Source organism: Tripterygium wilfordii, chromosome 7 (genome assembly GCF_013401445.1).
Source record: "Tripterygium wilfordii isolate XIE 37 chromosome 7, ASM1340144v1, whole genome shotgun sequence".
In the NCBI taxonomy this organism is placed as follows: domain Eukaryota; kingdom Viridiplantae; phylum Streptophyta; class Magnoliopsida; order Celastrales; family Celastraceae; genus Tripterygium; species Tripterygium wilfordii.
Window position 1 is genome coordinate 13,542,650 of NC_052238.1, and position 26,043 is coordinate 13,568,692.

The window sequence follows — 26,043 nt, forward strand, 5'->3', positions numbered from 1 at the left end:
TGCTTGCTTTATCTCGATTCTTTCTTCATTATTTCTTCTCCATTTCCTTGTCTTGGTCTCTTTCCCCCTCTAGTTCCTTCTCTCACTACTGAATTTGGTGTTGCATGTGTTATGCTTGATTATGTTTATGTGATTGTGCGAGTTTTTCTTAATCTTGTGGTTAATTTCATTATTGAAGTTGTTTTATGAATTAATTGTGTATCATTTTCTGTGGATCTGTTGATGAATGTCAATTTTTTTTTGAATATTGAATTTCTATGCACATCAGATTAGTTGCAGTGCCATATATGACGGTGGTGGCGACTGGCGAAGGCAGAGCCAAGTCAATGAACTATTAAGTATTAACATATATCTTATAAGAAAATACTGAGAATGTTTAGTGAGGTTGTAAGTTGGAGTGTAGAGGGTGATTGTAGTTCGAAAACCTGTTGTTATTCTTTCATTTCTTAAATAAAGAGAGGCAGATTTTGAATCAAAATCTTGATCTTCATCAGAATATTCATCTGTGCTATTCTACTCTCTCTTTTTTGTCGGTTTCCAGGGACAATTGGTAACAGGTTATGTGGGGTTTATTTAAATGGATGGTTGAGATTCAATGATAAAATCTAACGATTCTGCACGAAACTATCTCAACACGGGATTGGACATAATAGAATTGTGTTAAACCCATATCTTTTGCAGCCTAAAGCCTCTCTCACGCTGCTCGCAGACTATTGATCGTCTTCCATTCGTGTCATCGGTCTTCTCTCCCCATCTCCACGGTTGTGAAGATAACTTTGTGCTTCGATTATATAATCTTTTGTACCATCTGATTTCTTTAGTGTAATTCGAATCACGATGGACTTGGATAGATTTTGTTTACTGTGACTTTGTTCAATTCATATTAGCTTGTAATAGTTTGTTGTAGCTTTGAATATGAATATTTCACTGCTTCATATTTACTTGCTGAAGTTTTGATGGTTTTAAATTTTTTTAGGGCAAATCAACAAAACGACGTAGTTTTGATGTTTTGTTTTCTTTTTAAAGAAAAAGAAATAAAAAGAAGCCGCAGCAGACAGACTCGCGATTGCTCTTCTTCTTCTTCTTCTTCGGATTGTGGTGAGTGGGTCTACAGAGGATAAAAAGGTATAGTCTTTACTTATTTTCACTTCTTTAAACTTTTTTCTTGGATTCTTTGTGTCTAAATTGCTCTTGTCAATGAATCTTCTTCTTGGATTCTTAGCTGGTGTTTTAATTCTTTTGCCCTTTTTTCTTATGTTAATAAAGTCAGTTTAAAGCTTCTAAATCTTATTTTTTGCTTTTTTTTTTAGTTTTAAGATTCATAATGGTTTGTTTGTTCTTTCCGCATGCTTTGCTCGGTAGCTAAAGGGAGAATTTTTAATAATTAATCATGTCATTGTCATGGCTACTAATTGTCACGGAATGATGGACATTGCTTTACTACTTTATGAGTTATGACTTTAAATTTAATTTTGTTAGAGCATAAGATATGTTATGAGTTGTGAATTATGATTATGACTTACAAGTTTAGTTTACTTTTGAATTTTGTAGTGTGGTTGATGTTATGACTTGTCACTTATGCGTTTGTTATGTTGAATTTCTCTATTTTTAGAATTATTTTTTTTTAATTCTAATTTTGCGCATTTCTTTGTTCGGGCGTGCGCTTTAAGTGCTTCTTGCGCCTAGATGATCACTGTTGCAAAAATCGGGCTAGTCGGCAACTAGTCGCTAGGTGGCACTTGCCGCTTCGACTAAAGGCTAATTGGGCACTTAATCGTTAATCGGGCCTAGTTGGATCTAGTCGAACCTAGTCGGCCTAGGCCTTTTTTTTGAGCATGGGCCTTTTTTTGAATGAGCTTTTTTTTTTGCCCCAATTTTCTTCTTTCGGCCCAGTTTCTCATTCAAGTCCAATCACAACAGCCCAAAAAACCCTCTTCTAGTCTTCTGCTGCGCGACTTCACCTTCCAACTGCAGATGCTTTGAACCCTAAAATTCGCATACGTATGTTCTTCGCTTGTTGCGCTGGGGATTCGACTCGGTTCTGTGCTATTCACTTCAAACACTTGTTCTATTCTTTGCTGTCGCTTGTTCTAGTCTCTGCTGCATTCTAGAGGTGTTCCTGTTCGTCGGTTGTTCTAGTCTGCTGGTCGACTCAGGTTCTGTATTCTATCTGCTACTCTTGTACCCTCTCGTATTCTGTACTCTGTCTGCTAGTCTCTGCTGTTGTGTTCTTCGATTCAATCCTTTGAAGAGTCTCTGCTCTTGTGCTCTCTCTGTTGTGTTCTGTATTCTGTACTTGCATTATCTCATTAGTTCAATCAAATACACTCATATATATATATATATATGTATATGTAAATTGATTGGATGATTTTTTTGGTTTATATTGTGTTTTTTACACACACATATATGATATGTATTGCATATATCTATTTATCTATTTTTTTAATTGAAAAAACTCAAAGCGATTAATCCGATTAATCCTCGACTAGTCCCCGATGAATCCCTAGTCCCCACGAACCGCCTAGCGGCCAACTAACGATTTTTTGCAACCATGTACGCGATATAAGACCCTTTGTGACTTGAGTGCGCCTTGCGCCATTGACAACTATGGTTTTTGCTTGTTTATGCAGACCTGGTGCTTTTACACTTTTGGAGGGGGAGAGCAAATTTGGTTCTCTAGTCGGTCAGCTTCAGAAGGCCATGCGTATTGAAATAGCTGATTACAATCCAAGATTTCACGAAATGGATGATATTGATTACAGTGAAACTGAAATTGTCAAATATGTTAAGGAGGCGCTTGCATCAGTTCGATTGGTACGTATATGGCATGGCATATATACACACATTGCTTAGTTTTTATTTTTTGCTAGCTGTTATGGTTGAAGTATAACCACAACTAATAGGTCAATGTTTAATTCCTTGAAATAGCCTCTCCTCATCAAAGTATATGTTGTGCTGTAATTTTCATAGCTTAGTTACTAGTTTATCTGCTATTGGGAGGGCTACACTTGAGCTGAGCCCAATGCGGCCTTTGTGTGTATGGGTTCTGCTAGTGCTAATTAGTATATGCTGAAGTTCGAGTTTTACTTGAATAGAACTGTATTTTCATGCGTGAGTTCGATTCAGTTGAAGTATTTCCATATATATTCTCCATTTGACATCAGTCAGATTGGAAATCTTAAAATGGGGGAAATAAATAACAAAAACACAAACATTCTGAAGCATCCTATAAAAATTCAAAATGTACTAGCAGAATAGCAGATAACTCTATCCAAATTTAATTCAATAACTAAAGTAGTCTCCTTTACTATAATGTATTCGAATGAGTGAAATCCATTAAGATAAGCTACTAGCAAAGTCTTCAAAGCATCAGCTGAAAATACTCGACTTCAGAGAACCATGTAACCCTCTAATCAAAACACAGGGAATCGCAGCACCAAACACCACTACACCTTAGGGAAACAAGAAGTTGCAAAGAAGCCAAAGAGACCCTTGAAATCTAAGGCACAAGCAACGGGACTTCCTAGGTTAGGGAAGAAACAAGTGAAAACGTAGAAAACTTCCTTGAATCTTCATATGGCCCATCAGTTGATGCATATCATGCCAGCTCCTTGGAATTAACTGCCAACAAACTAGAGCTAGGATTATGGGTCTGAGGATGAGAAAAAATAGATTGACCTATAAATTACCTGAATGAAATATCCGAATCTATTGAGGGGAGATTTGGATTTGATTCTGGTCTTAATAGAAACAATGACAAAAGGTGTGCTGAGGGAAGAACAGGGTTGGATTATTTGTTTGTTTGTTTGTTTGTTTGTTTGTTTGTTTTTCGTTTTTCTTTTTTTGTTTTTTGTTTTTCCAAATATTGATGCTTAATTATTATTTATTTTGTTAGTCTTTCAGCAAATTATGTTTTAGATATATGACTATAATTAACCATGTCTATTAAATAGAGTCTATTTGGATCCGACATACTGTTTTTAAAACTTCAATTGTAAAATTTCTTTTGATATAACATATGCCAACAAAAGCATTGCTTACAGAAAAACTTCTTACAGAACAACTTTGAATTTTTTCACGTAATTGCAAGTTTCTTCGGAATGTGTGCTATTTATTCCTCTTGGTATAGTGTTTTTCCATGATTATATTCTTGTTTACTCTGTCTTTGGTTTTTGCCTTTTAACAATCGTGGTCGTCATTTTACAAAATTCTGTATCTTTACTATCATTATAAGTCTTCTTTTGGTTGTATAGGTATTTGATAAATTAAGGGGGCTTGGGGAGAATGATGTAAATTGTTAGTTTTGGTCCTGGATTGGACTCGCTCCCTGATGAAACAAACTTGCCACACTAGCATTCATGAAGTACTTTTTCAAGCTAGTGTTTATAAGAAAATGTTTATTTCTTGTAGAGTATCTTTGACACCTGATAAATGCACCTGTTATCAAGTATCTTTTATGTTTTTGTGGCTTTTCAATTGGTTAGAAACTTCACTGGAATTTTGATTTGTGCCTTAGGGTGATAGAGAGAATTACGATCATCTTGTTGGGGTTTTGCATCATAAGGAACGTCGTGCTCCTGATGAGGTTGCCTTGCTTGTGGTAGGTTCAAAAGCAAAATTAAATTTCAAGGCTCTTTTTACTCTTAAGATAATTAATTAGTTTATTATGTCAATGCATTATGCCCTTTCTGTATCCACTCTGCAGACAAGTTTAAAGGCATTATCTGGAGCGGTTTCTCATATCGACATGATTTGCCACAGCTCTCTTCTTTCGTCTGTAAGTTTTTTTGTTTACTGTGCTTTGTTTATCCTTGGAGTTGTTGTCTTTTCTATTTAAAAAACTCTTTCTTCAGATTTTTGGAATGAGCATGTGGAACTATGGCCCTGATATGTTGGATGCATTGCTTGAACTGGTTATATCCCTGGTATGTGAGTTGATGATTGTCTGCAATTGCACTCTAAGGAATGTGAGTGCAGTTTTCTTACTATATACATATTGACTTACAGGCTGCTTCTAATGCAAAACTTTTGGATTCATGCTTGGATATGCTTGTAAGCAATTTCATGCCACCTTACTATCTCCTGGATGCACTAAAGGAGCCTCGTGGTCTTGCAAAAAAGGAGCAAGTTCTTTCTCGAGTCCATACGGCTTTAAAAGATATTGCTGCTTTGGTTCCTCTTGTACCCATGAGATTACCGCCTATAGTTGCACAAAGAATGCCAAGTGTCTATAAGAAGGACCATGTAAGTTCAAATTGATCGAGTTGGATACTTAAAGGATGATTGAGCTTTAAGTAGCTTTGGTTTGTACAGATATCAACTATTTTTAACTATTCGTTGCATGCTGTCTTCGTAAGTCACATATTTTTCTATGCGTGTCTTGGCGTTGGACAAAAGTAGTCAGTCAATTGAAATATTTTCTATTATAAGTCTTAAAAATCTTGGTGCTCCATTTTCCTTTCTGTTTCTGAGTGTCTGGCTCTGCTGTTTTTGATTGCAATATATTGTTAGTGATTTTTGAACATAGCATGTTTGCTTCCTCTAAATGTTTTTTTATACTTATTAAGATATAGATTTTGATCTCGATTTAAATCTAAAGGCTTGTCCCTCGTGATTGTAGTTGATTCTGATATATATAGAGAACATGCTAAAGTTGGAGAGCGACTCAATGGGTGAACTTGTTGGAAGCACAATGCTTATGGCAGTGGTGGACAGGTTGATAGACCTAGATGTATGTATATAGCAATTGCCTGATAAATTTACATTTGAGAATTATTGTCCCTTATTTTCCTAGTATGCTGACACTTCTTACAGGTTGAGATCGGGTTGGAAGAAATTTTGCAAGATGATTCTTATAAAGGCATATTTGAACTGGAGCTAGAAGAAGGAGATGAGGCTATAGATTATGATGGTGAAGATGATGGAGAGGTATGACGCACTTTTAATTGGCCATTTCGTAATCACTTTGTCGATAACCAGACCACACAATCTGCACTTGGGGAAAGTTTTTTCTCTGATTTTTACCATCTAGAAACAAATAAATGCAATTGTGGGTTTGGATACTTTTCAATTTTTAGCTGAGCCTCACAAGAAGTGCCAGGTATTTCCAATCCATTAATGCTCTGTATTTTGTTGACTTCGATATACTCGGTAGTGTACGAAATGCTGCACATAGAAACTATAATTGTTTTACCAATTACAAAAGAAATTCAGAAAGTGAAAAATACGCTTCAAAAACCAGCACAATCTCTGTGAAAAAGGGGAAAAACCTGGTTGAAGAGAGCAAGCCTCAACAAAAGGCCGAAAACAGGTTTGAGATTCTAAACGTGTATGAGGAAGCATAGGGTGAGATTGACACTGAACTCCAATGATTGAGGCCAGTGTTTTGAAATGCGTTTTTGATGCGCACTTTGAGGTGCAAATTGATGCGAAATGCAACCAAAAGGAACCGAATCGTATGTATTATATGATTCCCACTATGCATACGTACTCTGGATGAAAAGCGTAAAAATGCATTGATGCTTGTAGAGAGGCGTTTGTTTCACAGGTTTGGCCAAAATTACATGGTTTTACCAATTTTTGTGGATAAAGAAAACAAAATCGAGAAGAGACTCGAAAGTCAAAACCATCTTGCTTGAAATTTGGTCGAGATTTGATGTCAAAAGCAAAACCTTGCTTGCCTGAACCCATGGGCACTCTCCTCTGAATCTACCTGAATTGCAAATCCTAGCTTATCAGGCCCTGAATCAAAATCAAGATGCACTGGGTTGGAGAACTTTGCAAGCTGCGAGTCCGAGTGTCCGACCACCTGAATCGAATGGAGAGATCGAAACCCACCTCTGAGTGCGACCACGGCAGAGGAGGAGGTAGAGAAGGTTTCGCACAGCTCCATGGCAACTCCTCCGTTTCTCCACAGTTTATCTCAATTGTCTCTTTGCGCTGTGGGTTTCTCCACAGTGATTAGGTCACACGTAGATATGCTTTGGTCGACTAAGTTTTGACACCAAACGGCACAATTTTACTCAAAAACTCTTTAATCATTTTTAATTGTTATTCAATTGCAATTCATTTGTATATATACTGGCTGAGAACTAATATAATATTCACTTGAAGATAATGTATTTCATAGCTAGTATACATATAATATTAAAAATGACGAATAAATTATATATTCTATGTATATATATAATATTACATATTATGTATATATATAATATTACATATTCTATGTACATATAATATTACATATTATGTGTATAACTGTATATAAAATTCACTGTGTGAGAATGACTTGCTATTAGTCTGTATCATTTTTTTGTATTACATTTGTATATTTTTAATATAACAAATATTTTACCCGGAAAACTTACGCATCAATACTTATGCCTCGCCTTGAAGAGGCGATAACTCATCGGCTTACGTTTTCGCATTTTTGAAAACATTGGTTGATGCAATTCATCATAATCTGAACCAGGCGAAAACTTGTGCTCTCAGGACTTGGCTAATGGCTATAGTCCCTTGCCCTCAAAGGAAATGCCTAAAGAACTCTGGAAGAATCCAGCACATAAGTACATGTTATAAATTAGCGCATGTGGGGTCTGTGGATGAGTAGATGGTATACTGCAGGTTATTATTTGATAAGTATGATGAACTTTTCTTTCTTTCATTTTCTTAAATAAAATTGGGATATTTTCTTTCTTGGTGAACTTATTTGGCTCTAAGCTTTAACTATCTGGATGGCTTCTCATGCTACAATACAGTGGCATGGTAATTTTATAGCATCAGTGAAATTGTATCCTTTTGATTCTAATTATGTGGCATGCCTCTTGAAATATCTCTTTTTTAGAGCCTTATATAAAGTTTAGTTTGATATCATAAACTAATGGTGAGTTTTTTTACCAGCTTCCAAGAGCTTTAACCCATAAGTTTTTAAGTGGAAATGTAATTGCTGAGATACTAGATAGCTTGATGGTTCTGACTTTTGAGCATCTTGAATCCTGTGAAAATTCTGGTCGTTTGGCTAAGGTATTTTCCAAAGTTAAATATATCTGTTGAACATTGTTGTACTCTCCTGTTTTCATCTCATTGCTTTTTGATATTTCTTTTCTCAACGTGATTTGTTTGGTATGATTAGGTATTTGAAATTCTTCTCAAGTCTTTCCAAAAAACTGTTATGACTACATACAAGTCAAAATTTGCGCAGGTATGTTTTCCCCTTATATATTTTCTGGAGTTGATTAACCTCTTATTGTGCATCTTTATTATTATTATTATTTTTTGTGTTTCGTGAAAGGATAGTGTTCTAATTTAAGTGTGAATATGTATGTTGTTCTTTCCATTTATGTGAGAAGATGTTTGCTTTTTTATTTGCAGTTTGTGATGTTCTATGCCTGTGCTCTGGATCCCGAAAACTGTGGCATTAGATTTGCAATGACGCTTGCTGATATTTTTATTTTGGATGCTTACCCTCCAGTTACCAGGTAATTTAAGAGGTTTCTGGAAATTCCTGAAACCAAGAAACCAAAAAGGGAAAGGCAAAGGCAAAGAGTTCTTTCATTTCCATTTACTTCAATAAATCTCCTATAAGTGAATACTTTGGTTCTTTGTAGCATGTGGAGGCATTAATCAATTCTAATTTATGTCGAATATATTACCATGCATTTAGAAACTAATATTTCCTCGTCTGCTTTCAATTTTACAATTTATGAATTCTTTCATTTTCCAGTTCTTCATTCAGTTTCCTTCATGGCTGCTTTGACACAATGTTCTGTTCTTTTGGTCCCCTATGTTCTTTCAGAGTTGGTGTCTCAATTAAATTTAAGACTTCAGCAAATATGTCAATATAGTTGCAACTGTATTTCTCAGGCTTATGTCCGAACTAACAGGTGTATGTGATGTTAAACTAAAAATATTTCCCTCTCCAAGAGTTCTGATGAAACAAACATCCCTATATTATAATGATCCAAACCACATGGTGTTGTGCGTTCTTGTACCATGATGATTTGTGCTCTGGGTGGCATTGGATATGCTTTTCCCTTGTTGGAATTCTCTATTTAAAGGTAAGGAGGTGTGGGGGAGAGAGTAACTCTAAATTCATTTCTGTTCTTTGGTTAAAAATGAAGAAGGGCAAAGGAAAATTTTTCATTTTAATCTGCTATTTTATTTTCAGTGTTATATCTTAGTTTAATTAAAATTTGGATATCTTTAAATTTGTCTGAAACTTGAAGTCTTTTTTGCTCTAAAGTCCTCTAGATAGAAAAATGGTGATTTGGAGTTTTATGATTATATCACGACTAGCGGGTCACTGTACTCATATTCAATTGCCCGATGCAGGATGAGTGCTGTGGCATATCTTGCTAGCTATTTGTCTCGTGGGAAATTCGTGTCAGCATCAACTGTGGTTACCATACTGAAGAGGTTCTGGCCTTTTACCTGTTAATTTTTAATGATGCGATCCACTTTGTGTTTTTAAGACTACTTACATGGTAAATGTGGCTCATTTGTGCATTGTGGTATCAGACTTGTGGATTGGTGCCTTGATTATTGCACAAGTCAGGACGGTGCCATAAACCCAAAGGCACATAGAGTGTTCTATTCTGGGTGCCAGGTATGTTCAGCTTTTGTAATAAGCTTGGAGAAAAGTTTGAATAGTAATATATTGAATCGATGGAATGAGAAGAGGGGGTGATATTTCATTAACTGAAATTTGGAATAAAAAATGAAATGAAACAAAGTTTGATTATGTTTTTGAATGGGGAAATAAAATTTGATTTATTTTAGTAATTAATAATACATAACCTGAAAAGAGAATGCACCTGCTTTGGGTGCCTAATGCTTTTTCGGTCACCTAATATGTAGGTGCCTAAGGTTTATTTCAGCCTTCCGTGTGTCAGTCCCTATTTTATTCATCATTTCTTTGTAGGGCAGTCTTCTGCGCAAAGGGTTCATGATTTTTTCTGAAAATGGCAGAGCACTTCTTTTAGATTTTCTTCCCAAAAAGGCACTTTGTTTTATTACACAAGTCATAGTGGTATTTTTTACGAGTCATGGTTACTACGTGGTGTATGTGGATATTTTTTTAAAACTTTTAACTTTGGCGTTACCTTGACAAGTGAGTCTATTTTTGTTTGTGTGTAGTGTGTGCCTGTATTCCTATTTAACTACATGATACTGAACCTGTTGTATGTTGGAGTCCATGATCTGCCTATTTAGTACCTCTTTTAATGTTGCATGGTCCCAATGAGACTAAAGTGGCATGGTTGGTGTGTTCCCATTGTTTACGGCGGCACTTTCCCAAAACATCTGCAGTATTTGTCCTGATAAGAGGCTCCCAAGTTTATACAATCAACATGATCTATGTTCTCTCTCACTTATTTATGTGGGATAATATGTAGCTATCTCTGAAAAAAGTGCTTAAAAGGCAGTTGAATGTATTTCTGCAGTAATTTTATTATTTGATCCCATACACAGGCAATCATGTACGTGCTTTGCTTCCGTATGAGATCAATGATGGACGTTCCTCGACTCAAATCTCAGCTTCTCGTAATGCCTATTGAGTTGGTCTTGAAGCATAGACTGAACCCATTGGAGGTGAGGCATTGTGGTATAGTACTTCAGAAAAGTATCGTGCATGGGTTAAAGTGTCCTACTGGCCTTCATTTTTTTTAATCTTGATTGAATGATTGTCCACAAGTAGTCATATATATATATATATATTTTTTTTGAAACTTTGTAGTCTGAATAATTCTCAGATTTAGTCAACTGATGCTTCTAACTTTCGTTCCGTTATCGACAATAGGTCTGCCTGCCATCTGTAGTAGCAGAGTTTCTCCGACAGGCCAAAGCAGCTCATTTATTCACCGTGTCTCAAACATTTATTTTCAATGACTTGCTAGAGTCGGAGAATTCCAGGGACTTTGGTGGACGTGAAAGGCTGGACATGTTCTTCCCCTTTGACCCATGCTTGCTGAAAAGATGTGACAGGTTTATATTTATCTTTGGGATTGATTAGTTGTCTTTTGATAATTCATCTATTTCAATTTGAGTAGGTTTAAAGTACACTTTAAAAGATGGACTATAGCACTGTTGGGCTGTTTGGAACAATAAAGTGCTGCTCAGTCTTGTTCTGTTGAGTATTGGGGATTTGTTCCCCCCCCCCCCCCCCCCCCCCCACCCCATAAAAGTCCTCTTTGTTTCTTCTTTAATATTCAAACCCACTTTTTTTTGGGTTTTCTGGTTTCTAAAACTGTCAGTCAGGTTGTATGGAGTGATGATCTGTTTTTGTTGAAATACATGCAGTAGGATGGATCGCACAACCTTAGTGTTCAACATTTTGCTGATAGTACTTGTAACTCTTTTTTGTTTTTTTACTACTTTTTGAAATTTTATATGCAGCTTCATCCGGCCAAACTTTGTGTACTGGTCTATGGTCAAAACCACTTATGATGATGATGAAGTCAATAGCAGTGATGAAGAAGACGACCATGAAGATTCTGCAGATTTGAATGAATTAAATATCATGGATGAAGGGATGGGAAGGAGCTATGAGGAGCAAGAAGTTGATCTTGATTATGCATTAGACAAAATGTCGATCACACCTCGTAATGGCTTAGGCGGCAGGTTTGGAGGTCGATTTCATGGACAAATGCAAATGCCCTCGAGAATACGACCTTCCACTAGTCCCGAGTCATTATGATCATAGAGGTGCTTTCCTTTCATGCCCCAAAAGATTGAGGGGTGCTATTTTGCTGACACCAACTGGTTTCATTCACAGAGCTGTTGGTTTGTTATGTAAGTTATTGCGGGCGATTGCCAGGAATCCAAAAGTTTTTGGTAATAGCTGTAGTGATGTTATCTTATTAGTTATTACTCATATCGTTGTTGTATAATAGCACTCAGTAATTGATCACTCGATGGATAATTATAGAATTTTCCTTTGGAATTTTTGAGTCAGGGAACCTTGTTTGCAGCTAAAATGGTGGCTGAGATGTTGGTGCTGTTTGGTGGAGAATGGATTCATTACCATCTTGAACTTGTACGAATCCTTGTGTGAATTCTTGATCTATAGATCTATTAGGTACACAACTATTGCTTTGTACCTATGGGGTGGTGAGTTTTTAATTTTGCAGGTAAAGCTGAATCAATCATTGTTTGCTGGTACAAATAAAAGAAAATGAAACTCGTGTTAATGAATCTGGTAAATAAAGTATATCTATCAATTTGAATTAATTAGTAGCATGAATGAATATTACACAAATCATTTTTTTTTCTTCTAAATTGTCACATAATACTTCTTTGCTAGGGACACTCTTTATGATATTCAATAAAGGAGCAATCACTGAGTTCTTTCTTTGGGGGACAAGATCTCGAACTAAATACAGTAATCAAGCACAACAGGAACATTTATACAAACTAGTTGTATGCGTGCGCTTCGCGCTACACATAATTAATTTAAAAAATAAAGATTTTTGATAATTTTTCGATACTTTATTACCATGATGAACAACAAAGCTTGAATTGTAGAAAATGAGGATAATTGTAAGATGAACAAATAACTACAATACATTTTTCTTAATATGCTAAGAAATAATTTTTTAAGAGGGAGCGATAAAATTTGATACATAAGGAAAAAATATGTTTAGAGTTTAGCAATTCTTGTTTGTGTTGTTTTTTTTCTCGAAAGTGGCAAAGGTCACCAAAAACATGTGTATGAACAACTTTCCATGCATAGTAATAAATGAACAAATCATGCTCATTCTAAACCTGAGTACTCAATAACGTTAACAAAGCGAAAATACGTGTTCCCATTTATCCACACGACTAAAAGGTAAAACTAAAAGATTTTTTAAAGTTACCAAGTTTGAAGTGTAATACACTTCATAAAGATTTTAATTATAATGCGAGTACATTCAGTAACAAGATAATAACACTGCTATATATAACATGCCATTATTGAATTGTAACATATGGTTGATCACGTGAGGCGAAAAAGGCGTGATGATTGAAAGCCTTTCTTAACACAACTTCAGTATTATTTTATTATATGTGGCAAGAGTTTGAACCATACATAAGCAGATGTGGCAGCTTCTAAATCACTTCAGTATTTTGTAATACACTTATCTTAATTATATGATTATGATTATGATTTTTCAATTGCTTAGTCGTTACTTTTCATTATTTTACCCTTTTTTTTTATTACTTTTTGTTGTTCCTAATAGTATTTATTCACATTTAATTGGTGCTTAACCGGTACTTTTCATTATTTTACCTCTTTTATTACTTTTTGTTATTCCTAATAGTATTTATGCACATTTAATTGGTTGATCACATGATGGGTTTAAAGTAATTATTATAATTTTTTAAATGTATTTATTATTTATTATTGCTTCTTATGTCAACAAGTCACAATTCTTCATATTATGTCAGTAAGTATATATAATATATAATATAAATTGTTGTACTCCGTACATCACGGGTGAGCATCTTCACTTCCTATGTGGTCTTCTCCGCAATTCACGGGTAAAGAGAGTTGGGTCTCCGTTTTACATATATAAATTGATACATTCAATTGATATAAATTCAAAATCCATTGAATTTATAATTATGTATACGACATTGCTTAATTTGCATCTAGAGAAAATTATTTTATATACTCTTTTTTCCATTTTAATTTAAGTATAAGTATCCTACCATAGATTATTTGTCGATAGGGCTACCAGCAACCTGTAAAGAGAAGAAAGATAAAGACGTTCGTGAGTTCTAGACACTGGAATGGTGTTGGTCAATCAACCTCCGATGGTCAAGTTAACAAAGTGATGCTAGAAAATAAGTAGAGAATAACAAAAAGAGAGAGGGAAAAAAAAAAAAAAAAAAAAAAAAGCACGGCGTGGAATGCTCTGAGGAGCGCCGTGATGAATGGGGTAGTCTGATGGTGGGCCTAGAAATACAGAGCAAGAGAGCGTTCATGGTAGAGTTTGATGATACTAGAATTCGGATGATCTACTCTGTAGTCCCAAGGTTCTAGTTATAGAAGTTAGGAGACTCGATGAGTGGCTCCTGAGGTTGAAGAAGGTCTTCCTCCAATCTCAGGGTTAGCTAACCATTAGAGACCCGATGGGAGCAACAACGTGAGTAGCCTCAAGATTTTGCCCTTTGACCCATGAGGCATTGGGCTGATAATACTATGTTTCAGTTCTGTTAAGAATCAAGCAAAAACAAACTCGCAGTCAATATAATTCATTGAACGTTTTAGCTGACGGTGGTAATAAGCTTTTGGTTGAAGATGTGTGTGGTTGCAATCGATAAAAATTAATGTCTAGTGCAAGTTAGAATTTGCATAGGTTTGGGTTGTCACGTACATGTTGTAGCCAAATTTTAGTTGACTTGAGTAGATCATGCAATTATTAAACGAAATGAGGAGTCATTGTGTGTCGACTAAAGTTTTGTGAAAATGTTGGAAATTTTGAAGTTGTGTTGTCGTGCTTAATTAATGACATAAGATTTTAACTTGCAGTTGACCTATATTGTAATCTTTATGAACCAGCCGGTGTCATGTTGCCTTGAATTGAGAATTAGGTCATTTGGAGTCGACATGCCGATCGATGTATGTTGACTTTCCTTGTAATTAAGATGTATGTAAATGAGAGTCCTACATTATAGGAATTGATAGCTGAGATTACGGTAGTGATTAGGAGAAACTATAGGAGTGAATTATAGGAATGATTGTTTCCACAATTATCTTTGTAATTATTAGAGATTCTCTACGACTGTATAAGAAAGCATGTCCCGGTCATGTAATAATAAGTTGCAATAATATTATTCTTCTTCCAGAACTAACAGTTCTTGTTTGTCTATCTTCCATCTTTATTTGTTTGTCAACTATGTAGACCATGCAATTTCCTTTGTACTTGATGGTGTTTCTAGAGGTGCAATCGGCAACTACTTATCAATCGGATCGGAGATTGACTTCGTCTTCATTCTAATGATTTCGACTGTGGGTTTGGTCGCCAATTCTTATTCGAAAAGATAGAAGGGTGCCGTGAGGGCATAGTCGACATGGAATTGAAGCTGCATTTGACAAAGCAATGCTTTCCTATAAGTCCATAAAATCTGTATCATCTTGGTGAACAAAATGGTAATCCAGTTCAATGTGATGTGTACGAGCATGAAATACTGGATTAGCAGCCATATAGGTTGTCGAGAGATTGGCACAATAAAGAAGAACTGGATATGGACTTGCATTTGATGTGGAAAACCCATTTACATCCAACTGTGTTCTGGTAGGAGGACAGTGGAACCAAAGACCAGGTGTTATTTTTGTGGAGGGCAATAATCTGGTCAGACAATAGCAGAGGGCCATTTAGAACTCTTGGATGCCTGAGAATAGCATGTAGGTTATAATTCATCAATTATAGAAGAGGATACTTAATATTTGTGGAAGGGGAAGGGGTATCGTTGAAGTGAGGTATATTAAGACTATCCTCATTAGGTTAACTATAATCTTGGGTAGGAACTATTTGTGATTCAATTTACCTTGGTAAATAAGAGATTAGAAAAGACAAAGAAACTGCCATTGTCTGATAAAGAAAAACTTAGATGGCAAACAGATAAAAGTTTAAAGATCACACCATTAAACTTACAACAGTAACATGCAATAGATACAACATCCAGCAAACTGAAATACATACTTTATATTACATCATCCACCAAGTGAACCTGCAATGAAAACTAATTCATATAGGAGCTAGCACAACAAGAGGAAGGGAGGGAGGGGGAGGGCAGAGAATAACATTCTTCCCCAAGAATTAAAGAAGGCCGGAAAAAAGAGAGCTCTCCAAACACTTTGAAAATGTCAGCTACCAACACTGTAACAACCTTACCTCATTCATCGAACCAAATTTCTCTGTTTTAGTCACTAAAAAATCATTTTAAAGGTTCACCACAATTCTATTGCTCATCACTAAAATGAACAAGGATATAAACAAATTCAAACAAAAATCAAGAAAATCCAAATCTCATGTACAATACACAGAGGAGAGCAAAGAACAACGAGGTTTTGTGTTCCAATCGAAACAACAAAAGAGATAATGTGAAGACAAGAAGTAGAAGAAACAAAATTGTAAGAGAGATCAACGGAGTAGGAAACCATAGATTGTGCGAGATTCATGCCAGATAGATGGCGTTCTAGACGAGAGATGAAATAAAAATTAATTTTTTTTTTTTGTATTTTTGGGATACAACGGGTATACCACCTAAAACAAAATTACCCATTTTGGGTTATCGATTGGATTTGCTCTAAAACACCTAATTTTGGTAGCATAACAAATTATTTAGGGGTAATTGAACCTGAAATTAGGGATGTAATTGAAGTATGCAAAAGTTTTAAGAATCAAAAGATTAATTAAGGAGAGTAGAGGGGCCAAAGTTTGATTTCAGAAAAGAATTACTAGTATTTGGTATCATGTTTCTACAATGTTGTTGTCTTGTAATTTTCTCACTCAAATATCTATCTCATAGGTAACCGAGCTTTTATTGAATATTTACCCCTATTGAATTTTTTTTTACTCATCCATTCTTTTGTTTTCCTATTTTCATACGGGTCACTTTTTTTTGTTTTTTTTTTTAAATATCACTTAGAATGACGTTTGCGATTGGAATCGAACTTTGTACACACACATATGTCTAATACAAACGATTACTAATCAAATCAACTCTCATTGGTATACGGGTCACTTGTTGTTTGAGGGGATTTTAGTCTATTTCATGACCCATGTTGAGACAGAATGTTACACGCCACGTGACTTCTTATTGAGTATTATAATTATGACAAATGTTATTGTTGAAGATATTTTAAATTAAATTAATATAATTATTAAAATTAAAAGTAATATAATTCTATCAAAACTCTGAATATGAAAATGACATATAGCCCATCAGTTTGTAGCCCATGGAGCCGAATAGGTTTATTCCATTGATTTAATTAATGAAATAGTTTTATTTTCACTCTTTTATCCAAAAATTCATTATCCAAAATTTATTGTTGTAATATAGATTATTGTTTTTTAAAACACAATCTAGAATTTATTATTTTAATTATGAATTTATTTTTTTTTGAAATTAAGAAATTCCATTGAAAAAAATAATGGAATTAAGATTTACCTGATAAAACTCATCGATAATGCATCTTGTTAGAAAGAATTTTATGTACTGATTCTGAATATGTAATTTTAAAAAAAATCTAACATGTATTTTGAGGGTTAAAACGTTTTAAAATTTCGTTTAAGAGACTTGAACTCCCATGGACTATCACTATATGGACTACATAGCACTGCTGATATGAATAAGATTGATTTAATTAAGCTATAGTTAGTATGTAACTTAATTATTTAAAAAATTTACGCGTAATTTTTTTTTTTTGTATAAAAGTATCAACAAAGTCAAGAGATGTTTAATTTCTGTCATTTGAGGTAATTCTTAAAAATTACTTTCATTATTTTTGAAAATAATAAGCCACAATAATTCATTCTATGCCAGAATAGTTATATCTAGCGCTGTGATAGTAGTAGCCTAAGAAATTACAAATCGAAGCCAAGAAAAATAGGTATCATAACTCAAGAACAGCAAAAAAAAACACAAACAATAAGCGGATAACACCGAGATGACAACAACATATGTTGATACTCTATTTGTTTAATGAAATTGACTATTGTCTTAGGAAAAAAAAAAAAGAAGAAGATATTATTGGATTTTATAGCTTAAATACTATTTATTTATAATTTTTTGATATGTTTTTAGAAAATTTGTGGTCCCCGAATCCATCTATAATATGGCATACATGTTTGGTGTTGAATTATGAAGTTAAAATTGATTCTTGTTAGTTACAAAATTTTCGAGAAAATTTCCTTTTTTAAAAAAAATGCCATAGACAAATTTTATTTTCATTAAAATTGAACCTTGGACACTGTTGTCATCAAAGAGTGTCCCAAGGTAGTAATGAATTGCAGGTGTGCTAAAGTTTATAGTTTCCTACACTAATTTGAAGGAAATGTACTGAATGTAAATTAGAATTTTATCTAGACGATTGAACGAATTATCTTGGGATCTCAATAGTTCTAGGTTCCCCAACTCCATTATAGTGCGTTTTGTTGAGATTGGAAGAAGAAAAATAAATAGATAGACACCAAGTACAATCTACATAACGATAGTTGGTATTAAAACTTGACAAGAAATATTTGCAAATACAACGTACTTTGGAATGAACAACATAATGTTTGCTCGAAATTGATAAGAACTTGAAAAGCAATTGGAATGGTAGAATGCTTGAAAATGCCTTTGGGCTTGAGTTTTTGTGTTTATCTGTGTGTTTGTGTGTGCCTTCTTTGTCTGTCTACCAGTTTTTATATATGTATCCTCTCTTGCACGAAAATCTCCATAACCCACTATCTTGCTACAGTTATTCCCTTATTTGCGTCATGTTCTGCCAGTTAGAAGTTACCACCACCTTATCATATCAACTTTATTTCTAATTTGCTATTGTGATGGGGAAGATGTGAAATATGATCAAAATTAATTTAACCAATTTTATAAAATTATTGTGTCGCAAAATCAAATTTAACGTACCAAAATAAGCCTTACAAGAAACTAAATAAGGTCATTACATTGAAAAAAGAAGAAGAAGGTTCATTACATTATAGTTGTCTTATCCTGTTATTGGTTGTAATTGGAAAAAAATAAAATAAAATGAGAGTACTTTATTAGTTACCTAATAAAAATTAAAATAAAAACAAATAAATTAAATGACTTTAATTATTACATCAAAAACCACCAACGGGGCCGTGATGACCACCAATATCATGGCCTCCAACATGATGATGAGCACCTCCGTCATGGACGTGATGATGATGAGCACCGCCGTCATGGATGTGATGATGGGGCACATGAGCATGATGATGAGCACCACTGTCATGGACATAATGATGACCACCACCATCATGAGCATGATGATGACCACCACCGACATCGCCATGATGATGACCACCACCATGGTCGTGGCCGTGGCCACCATCACCATCACCGTTTCCTCCACTGTCGCCAACACCACCATCATTTTCGCTACCACCATCGCCATCATCTCCACCGACGTCTCCTCCTCTATCACCACCGTCCTCTCCACCACCATCGCCTCCACCGCAGCAGTAGCAACTTATTGAATGCCTCTTCTTTTTCTTGTTAGATTCATCATCACCACAATCTCCACAAGCGAATACTACCATCGATATGATGGTCACTGATATGACAATCATCCAAAGCAACAATAAGACCCCTGTAGATCCTGCAGCATCCGCTACATGTTGATCCCCACTCAAGGCCAACAAGCCTCGAGTGCCCATTTGCAACTCCTAATTTGTTTCCAATCGATCCTCCTAAATGTATGTTTGTGATATATATATATTTATAGTCAGATATCTAAATTTGAGCCAAAAAAAAAAAAGAATCTTCAATAAACAAGTAATAAAGAACGCGTACAATTGATGTCTGTGAGAGTTGGCTAGTTGGCTCTGATAATGTCGTTATGAATTGGGACTTATTTGATGTCTGTGAGAGTTTCGGAAATTTCGAGGAAGTTACTTATTTGATGTCGTGATATACATATTTTTAATCTAATCTAACATCTAGAAAAAGGAGAGAGGAGATGCCCAGTACTTATTACCATACCTGCCGACATTTTTGACTGTTTGCCACTAATTGTGAAATCTATGGGCTAAATATATTTTTGAGAAATTCTAAAGGCATACGTGTTTTTGTTAGGTTGACATCTATAATAATAAGTCTCGAGACTAATATGTTTCTTTTTTATGCATTTTTTTTCAATAAATACAAATATTCTTACTGGTTCACTCACATCTGTCATTAAAAAAAAATAACAGTTTTTAAATTTGTTCACGTCTTTGATGCAATCATATTAAATAATAAATAATAAAGATTCGTTCACATATTTTGATGCATTTATACGTACTCACTCAGTTATGGAAAAGAACAATATTTCTTTGTATTGTGAATGTTTTTTTTTATTTATATACTTACAATTTTTTATTTTTTTTTGTTAAGATGCATGACCTATCAATTACTTGAATATTTACACAACTTTTATGCATCTATATAAATACATTCACATAATTATTTGAAAAAACATCAATTATTTTTGAAATCGTAAATGTTAAGAGTAATTATTTTTATTTAATAGTTAATATCGCGGACAAGTGGAGACACAAGTCCATGTAAAATACTAATTAAAATCTAAAATGGGTGTTCGACCCCATTTTTACCTCACTCGAATTGCTTGATAAATGTAGATCTTCAGCCCATATATAGCTTCAATTATTTATCCATAATTCTAACACAAGATACTATTTGAAACTATGATACAAAATGAGAAGAAAAATACTAAAGATTGTATACAATTTGGTAGAGAAATATGCTTATAAAGGATGTGATGAAGGAGTATAAACGGTAAAAATATTACAACCTTCACTATTTTCGTACAAATATGTATAATCAAATTAAATTATTGTACAAAAAAGACTAAGCAATGAAAAATCAAATCAAATCAAAAAATATATACAACATAAAATTAAAAAATGTTGTTACTGCCAATAATTGAGTGAGTACATATAAATGAATCAAAACACGTGAACAAATCTTAATTATTTTTATTTTTATTTAATTATTTAATATGACAGATGTTATTGAAAAATGCATAAAAAAGACATGCTAGTTTTCATACCTATTATTATAGGTGTCAACTTAACAAAAACATGTCTGCATTTAGAAAATTTTCCTATAATTTTTCATTCTTCAACTATAAACGTGATTTCATTTTCGTCATTAAACTACTTTTGCTCCCAATGTGTATTATACTTATATTCCATTATGTACAAATTATGTCAAGTGAGATGTCACATAAGATTTTTTCGACGTCGAAACTTTTTTAAGAATGAATGAAGTACTTTTCCATAGTTTAAGGATGAAATTAAGAGAAAAAATAGTTTAAAGATGAAAATAGTTTTAGTTGAAGGATGAAAAATTATATTTGATCGAAATTTATGTGAACTCATGGATTTGTTTGCTAATGAGATAGGAGATATGTGAAATTAAGAGGGTGTGAAAGCAATTGATGCTTAATTAGGTATACATTAATTCAGTCCCAATTCATAACGACATTATTAGAGCCAACTAGTCAATTATATATGTACGTGTTCTTTATTACTTGTTTATTGAAGATTCTTTTTTTCTTTTTTTGCTCAATTCTACTTACATTTGGTGATGGGATTTGTCACCAGTCAAAAACTTTGACTTGGTGATGGGATTTGTCACCAGTAAACAATCTAGCTAGTTTTCAATGTCAATTGAAAACTAGCTAGATTGTTTACTGTTGACATCAGCTAGTTTTTTTGACATTAACTAACTTGACTGGGTTTTTAGAATTATAAATTTTTTGAATAGTCGTTTGATCGGGTTATTATCGGCCAAATTGACTATTGATTTTTTGACAACCACCAATCAATCCATTTCTACGTGGCCGAGACAAATTATCAATTCGACTTTGTAGGTCAGTTGACGATTGATTATCAGTTAGAAAAATGGATTTGTTTTTTCAAATACAATTAAAAAATATGCTTCACATTGGAATCGAACATTGGGCATACATATGTCTAACCTAACCAATTGTCAATCGAACTACCTCTCGTTGGTCAAAAAAATGGGTTGGTAATGAATTAGTTGGCTAGTGAAACTAACCCATTCACAGGCGTAGTTTGGCATGTTGTACCCTGCTGAGGTCAAATTAGGTATTAGGCCCAACTCTAGCTTAACAGACCCAAGTCTTAAGAATCCACAGGCCCATGACCTAAAATATGCATGAGCGTAAATAAGATTAAGGTTTAAACTTCAATTTAACATGCCCAAAACTTAGGTGAACTGTTAGCCTAACAAGCCCACGACTTAGATAACTACTAGCTTAACATCGAGGTTCGATATTACTAGGCCAATAGCTTAAGAAGTCTTCAAATATCGCTTCTGAAGGCTTAAGAATCTCTTAATTCCAACTATAACATGGTCACAAGCTTCATTAGATTTCACAAGCCAAGTGCTCGTCCCAACGTCAAACCCATGACTTCAAGCTGCCACCTCATACTTGAGAAGGCACGCCTTTATTAGAGGGACCTCGAGGCGGATTTGAGCAATTCATATTGTATGGCTGATGGATTGCCACATTTTATCATCGTAGGGCTATAAATAAATTAGTTTTCAAAAGCCTGTACTCTTTGTTATCCAAAAAATGTCAACCACAACACAAATCTAACCATTTAAAAATTATACAACTCATCAAATCTTTTATTAAAATATTTAATTTATTTTCAGTATAACTTTCGTTTCTCCTTCTCCTTCTCCTTCTCCTTCCAATCCTCAAGTCCAAATAGGATCCGTCCAAATCATTGGTGATTTGGTGACATCAGAATCTCCATCAATTCTCTTCCTTCTTTCTTCTCTGATACACAAACCTAAACATCCCAACTCAGTCTCATAACTCTCACCAAAAGATTTCCGAATCCCGGTGAGAAAAAGTTGTCGCCGACTGAAATCCGGCCAAATGTGCTAATAGTGCTTGAGAGTTGCAGGAGTTTACGGCGACTTGCAAAATCGACCAAAAATCCAATGATAAGTGGGAGGAGATTGTCAAAACTTGGTGAGAATGAGTTGCCAACAAAGAAGAAATCCAGCAAAGGTGATAAATGGCAGATCTAAATTGCATTGAGATGGATTTGAAAAACAAATCCTATAGACATGATTTTCTTAGACACCGTTACAATTTTTATCAAAAATAATAAAAAACCCAGTAATACTCATCTCAAAAGCATCCCAGCAGAATGTGGCATGCAATTGATTGGGTGTGATTTTCAATGGGTCCCTTGGTATGATGTCACCATATCCAATGAATGCATGTCAAATACTACTTGGATGTTTCTGGGATGGTTATTACTAGGATTCTTAGTATTGTTAAATTTTTATTTCTAACTGATGTGTAAGAACTTATAGCCCTTAGATTCAATCAATGGTCCATATTTAAGAATTTGAGACTCTAGAATTTTCTACAAATTCTAGAGCCCCCAAATCCCCTTGAGCCACCCTTGAGACGCTCACCCATCTTGTGTCTGGCATGGACATCAACACCCAGCCTCAAGTCGTAATATTGAACTTTCTTCTACGACTTACATAATCTAACATGTTCATCAAAGCCCCTACAACCGGAATCTCCAGATCCACTACTGATATGTTTGATACGAGAAGGTCATCCCCAATACCCTTGTTCACAAAGCAGTCCAGTTGTTTCCATACAATGCTTCGGTGCGTTGATATGTAAGGGACCATTCCTTTAATCTTGAGGGTTCGTTTTCGATGAAGTTAATAAATAGTTTATGCTTGCAAGTATCTGGGCAAGCTTGGTGTCTAAGGCTCCACCAGTAAAACATTTTAATATTTTCCAATATTACCTTTAACTTTAACTTATTATTGCTAATGCATATAATTTTCGGACAATATTAACAATAATCATTAGCACAATTAATTTAAAAATAATGTAAATATTAATTATTTCAACTACTACTCATTTTAGCTACCATTCATTTTAACTACCACTAAGTCATTATCAGTACCTCGCATTTCATTTACCACTCATTTTTAACTACCTATAAATAAGCTCATTGGTCATATCACCTCCGCTCATGTTCAATATTTTTTCCCCGCTTCACTCATTTCCACTATGTTTCTCTTACAAGTTTGAACATTTATATGGTTCGTCATAATTGTTTGGTTAATATGTTACTCGAGGAGGTCCCATCAATGATGATTTTTCCATGCTCGCAACTATAATCGTGAAGGAGGAAGAAGAGCATCCCTTGTGGCACGTCGTGGTTCTAGATAGGCCATGTTGTAATTCATCGCGGTCGAGTTGAAGGTCATGAAAGACTTTATCATGACTATTTTGCTAAAATGCTCATATATACCCCCACCTATTTCGAAGCAGGTTTCGAATGAACCGTTCTTTATTTCTCCTTATTTGATCTGCCATCGTAGGGTATGATCCATATTTTGTACAAGAGAGGTGCTCTCAGCGTGTTTGGTTTGTCTCATCTTCAAAAGTTAACAACTGAACTAAGGATGCTTGCTTATGAAACATCTATAAATTCTGTAGACAATTATGTATGAATTAAACAAAAAAACACTACCATTAAAAGCCTTAAAAGGTTAGTAGAATCTGACTACTAACTGCACTAAAGTTGTCATTTAAGCCCATAAGAGATTGCATTACTTTCTCATTTTCTCTCTTAAGTAGAAGAGGCTTGACAATGTCATAAGGACGCTTGCATTTAGGAATGACTTGATAGTCTTGGAGCTCATTCCAAAGACTCTTCATTTTGGTATGATAATCTGAAACTGATTGATTACCTTGCTTCATGTTTGAAATTTCCTTCATCACTTCATAGACTCTAGTAGCATTAGACACTGAAAATCTAGCCTTTAAATCTGACCACAATTCTTGGGTTGTTTTCCAAGTGGAAATGCTCTGTAAAATCTTACCATTAGCTTGCTTCCACAATTGATGATTTTGATCTTCAACTTCTGGTATAGGTAAAGTACCATCAATGTACCCCACCTTATTCCTGGCTTCTAAAGCATTCGTGAAATTTGCACTCCAGACTTGATAATTAGCTCCATTCAGCTCCAGGGAAATTAGTTTACTCACTGAGAAATCACTAGGAAGAAGATTAAATGGATTTAGGAAAGGATTTGTTGGATAAACAGGTGCTGGGGTTGGTGGAGCAAAATTATTCATAATCTGAGGCATGGTATATGTATGTGGTATTGTATAAGTGGTACGGGTGGGTGGTGTAGGGAGTAGAGGTGGTATGGTATTATTTGGTAGATGAGTGGTAGGGTAATGAAGGGTGGGAGTGTGAGGTCCTAAGCGGCTAAGCCAGAGGTGTTGAAATTGATGGTTGAAGATGCTTGCATGTTCCTTATCATTTCTGACATTTCTGATGAAGTCAATGTAGGCATGGAAGGTTGAAAAGAAGTAAATCCTACATTGTTTGGATGAGCTGCAGATGCAGCAATAGTTGAGGAAATGAGTTTAGCATTCCTCAAAAAATGAGGTACCTTAGACATGGAGTCTAAGGTCATAAAAGCTTCAGTAGCTACTGGTGGTGGTGGAAAATCGGTACTCTGCGATACCATATTATACTTTGTAATAACAAAGTCTTTTGAATATTTGCAGGTCTTGTGAATCAACAAGAAGCAGAACAAGATGAAGAAGAACAGAGAAAGAAAGAAAAGAAGAGAGAAGAGAATTCAGATTTCATAGATTCAAAAACCACACACAACGGCTATGCCATTGGAGCCTCAAATAGGGAAACCAAGTACTGACATATACAGTACAAGGAAAAGACATAAAGAAATGTAATTGTAATGTGTAAAAGCCAAACAAGTTGGGCTTGTTATAATAAAACCAATAAGTAAATCAAAGGATAACAGACCCACAAGAATAGAAACAATAACTTGATAAGCCCAAACTAAAAGAATGAGAGCCTTCAAGAAGAAGGCCCAATCTCCAAAGGGCAGGAGCCATAAGCTGGACGAGAAAAACTCAGAACCAGAAGACAAGGACGAGAGGGGAAGACTGAAAGCAGCAGCGGATATGTGAAGTAGTCTCTCAACAACATCAAGATTTATCGGATTTTTTGTTGCATGATCACTGAAGCGGGTATTGAACCCCCCTACGATCACGAGCATTTGCTTTGCCTTTTCGAATGCTTTTTTTTTTCTTTTGTTTTTCTACCAGCTGGTCCTTCGAATCCAACAGAAGTTCTTGGTACACTATTCTCTTCATCTAGACTGACAACATCAAGAGTTATCGGAGAAGAGGAATGTAGACTTGCATTCTTCGTGTTCTTAGCTTTTTGTAGAAATCTTCATTATCCACTT

The 26,043-nt window shown here is 34.7% G+C and overlaps 3 protein-coding genes across 3 annotated transcripts; 1 reads left to right on the forward strand and 2 right to left on the reverse strand.

Moving 5' to 3' along the window:
- Nucleotides 1–1,928: 1,928 nt before the first annotated feature.
- LOC120002271 (RNA polymerase I-specific transcription initiation factor RRN3) lies at nucleotides 1,929–12,104 on the forward strand. Its single transcript, XM_038850960.1, has 16 exons — nucleotides 1,929–2,156; nucleotides 2,634–2,817; nucleotides 4,520–4,603; nucleotides 4,709–4,780; nucleotides 4,857–4,928; nucleotides 5,011–5,247; nucleotides 5,624–5,734; nucleotides 5,818–5,931; nucleotides 7,906–8,028; nucleotides 8,138–8,206; nucleotides 8,377–8,483; nucleotides 9,337–9,420; nucleotides 9,523–9,610; nucleotides 10,474–10,593; nucleotides 10,802–10,986; nucleotides 11,398–12,104. The coding sequence occupies exons 2-16, from the start codon at nucleotides 2,704–2,706 to the stop codon at nucleotides 11,696–11,698; spliced, it is 1,881 nt and encodes a 626-aa protein (XP_038706888.1). The 5' UTR covers nucleotides 1,929–2,156; nucleotides 2,634–2,703; the 3' UTR covers nucleotides 11,699–12,104.
- A 6,711-nt stretch (nucleotides 12,105–18,815) lies between these two features.
- LOC120002619 (spore coat protein YeeK-like) lies at nucleotides 18,816–19,391 on the reverse strand. The gene has a single exon (XM_038851379.1). The coding sequence runs from the start codon at nucleotides 19,389–19,391 to the stop codon at nucleotides 18,816–18,818; it is 576 nt and encodes a 191-aa protein (XP_038707307.1).
- Nucleotides 19,392–24,298: 4,907 nt separating this feature from the next.
- LOC120002620 lies at nucleotides 24,299–24,907 on the reverse strand. The gene has a single exon (XM_038851380.1). It carries the CDS (start codon nucleotides 24,905–24,907, stop codon nucleotides 24,299–24,301), a length of 609 nt encoding a protein of 202 aa, XP_038707308.1.
- Between the last annotated feature and the right edge of the window lie 1,136 nt (nucleotides 24,908–26,043).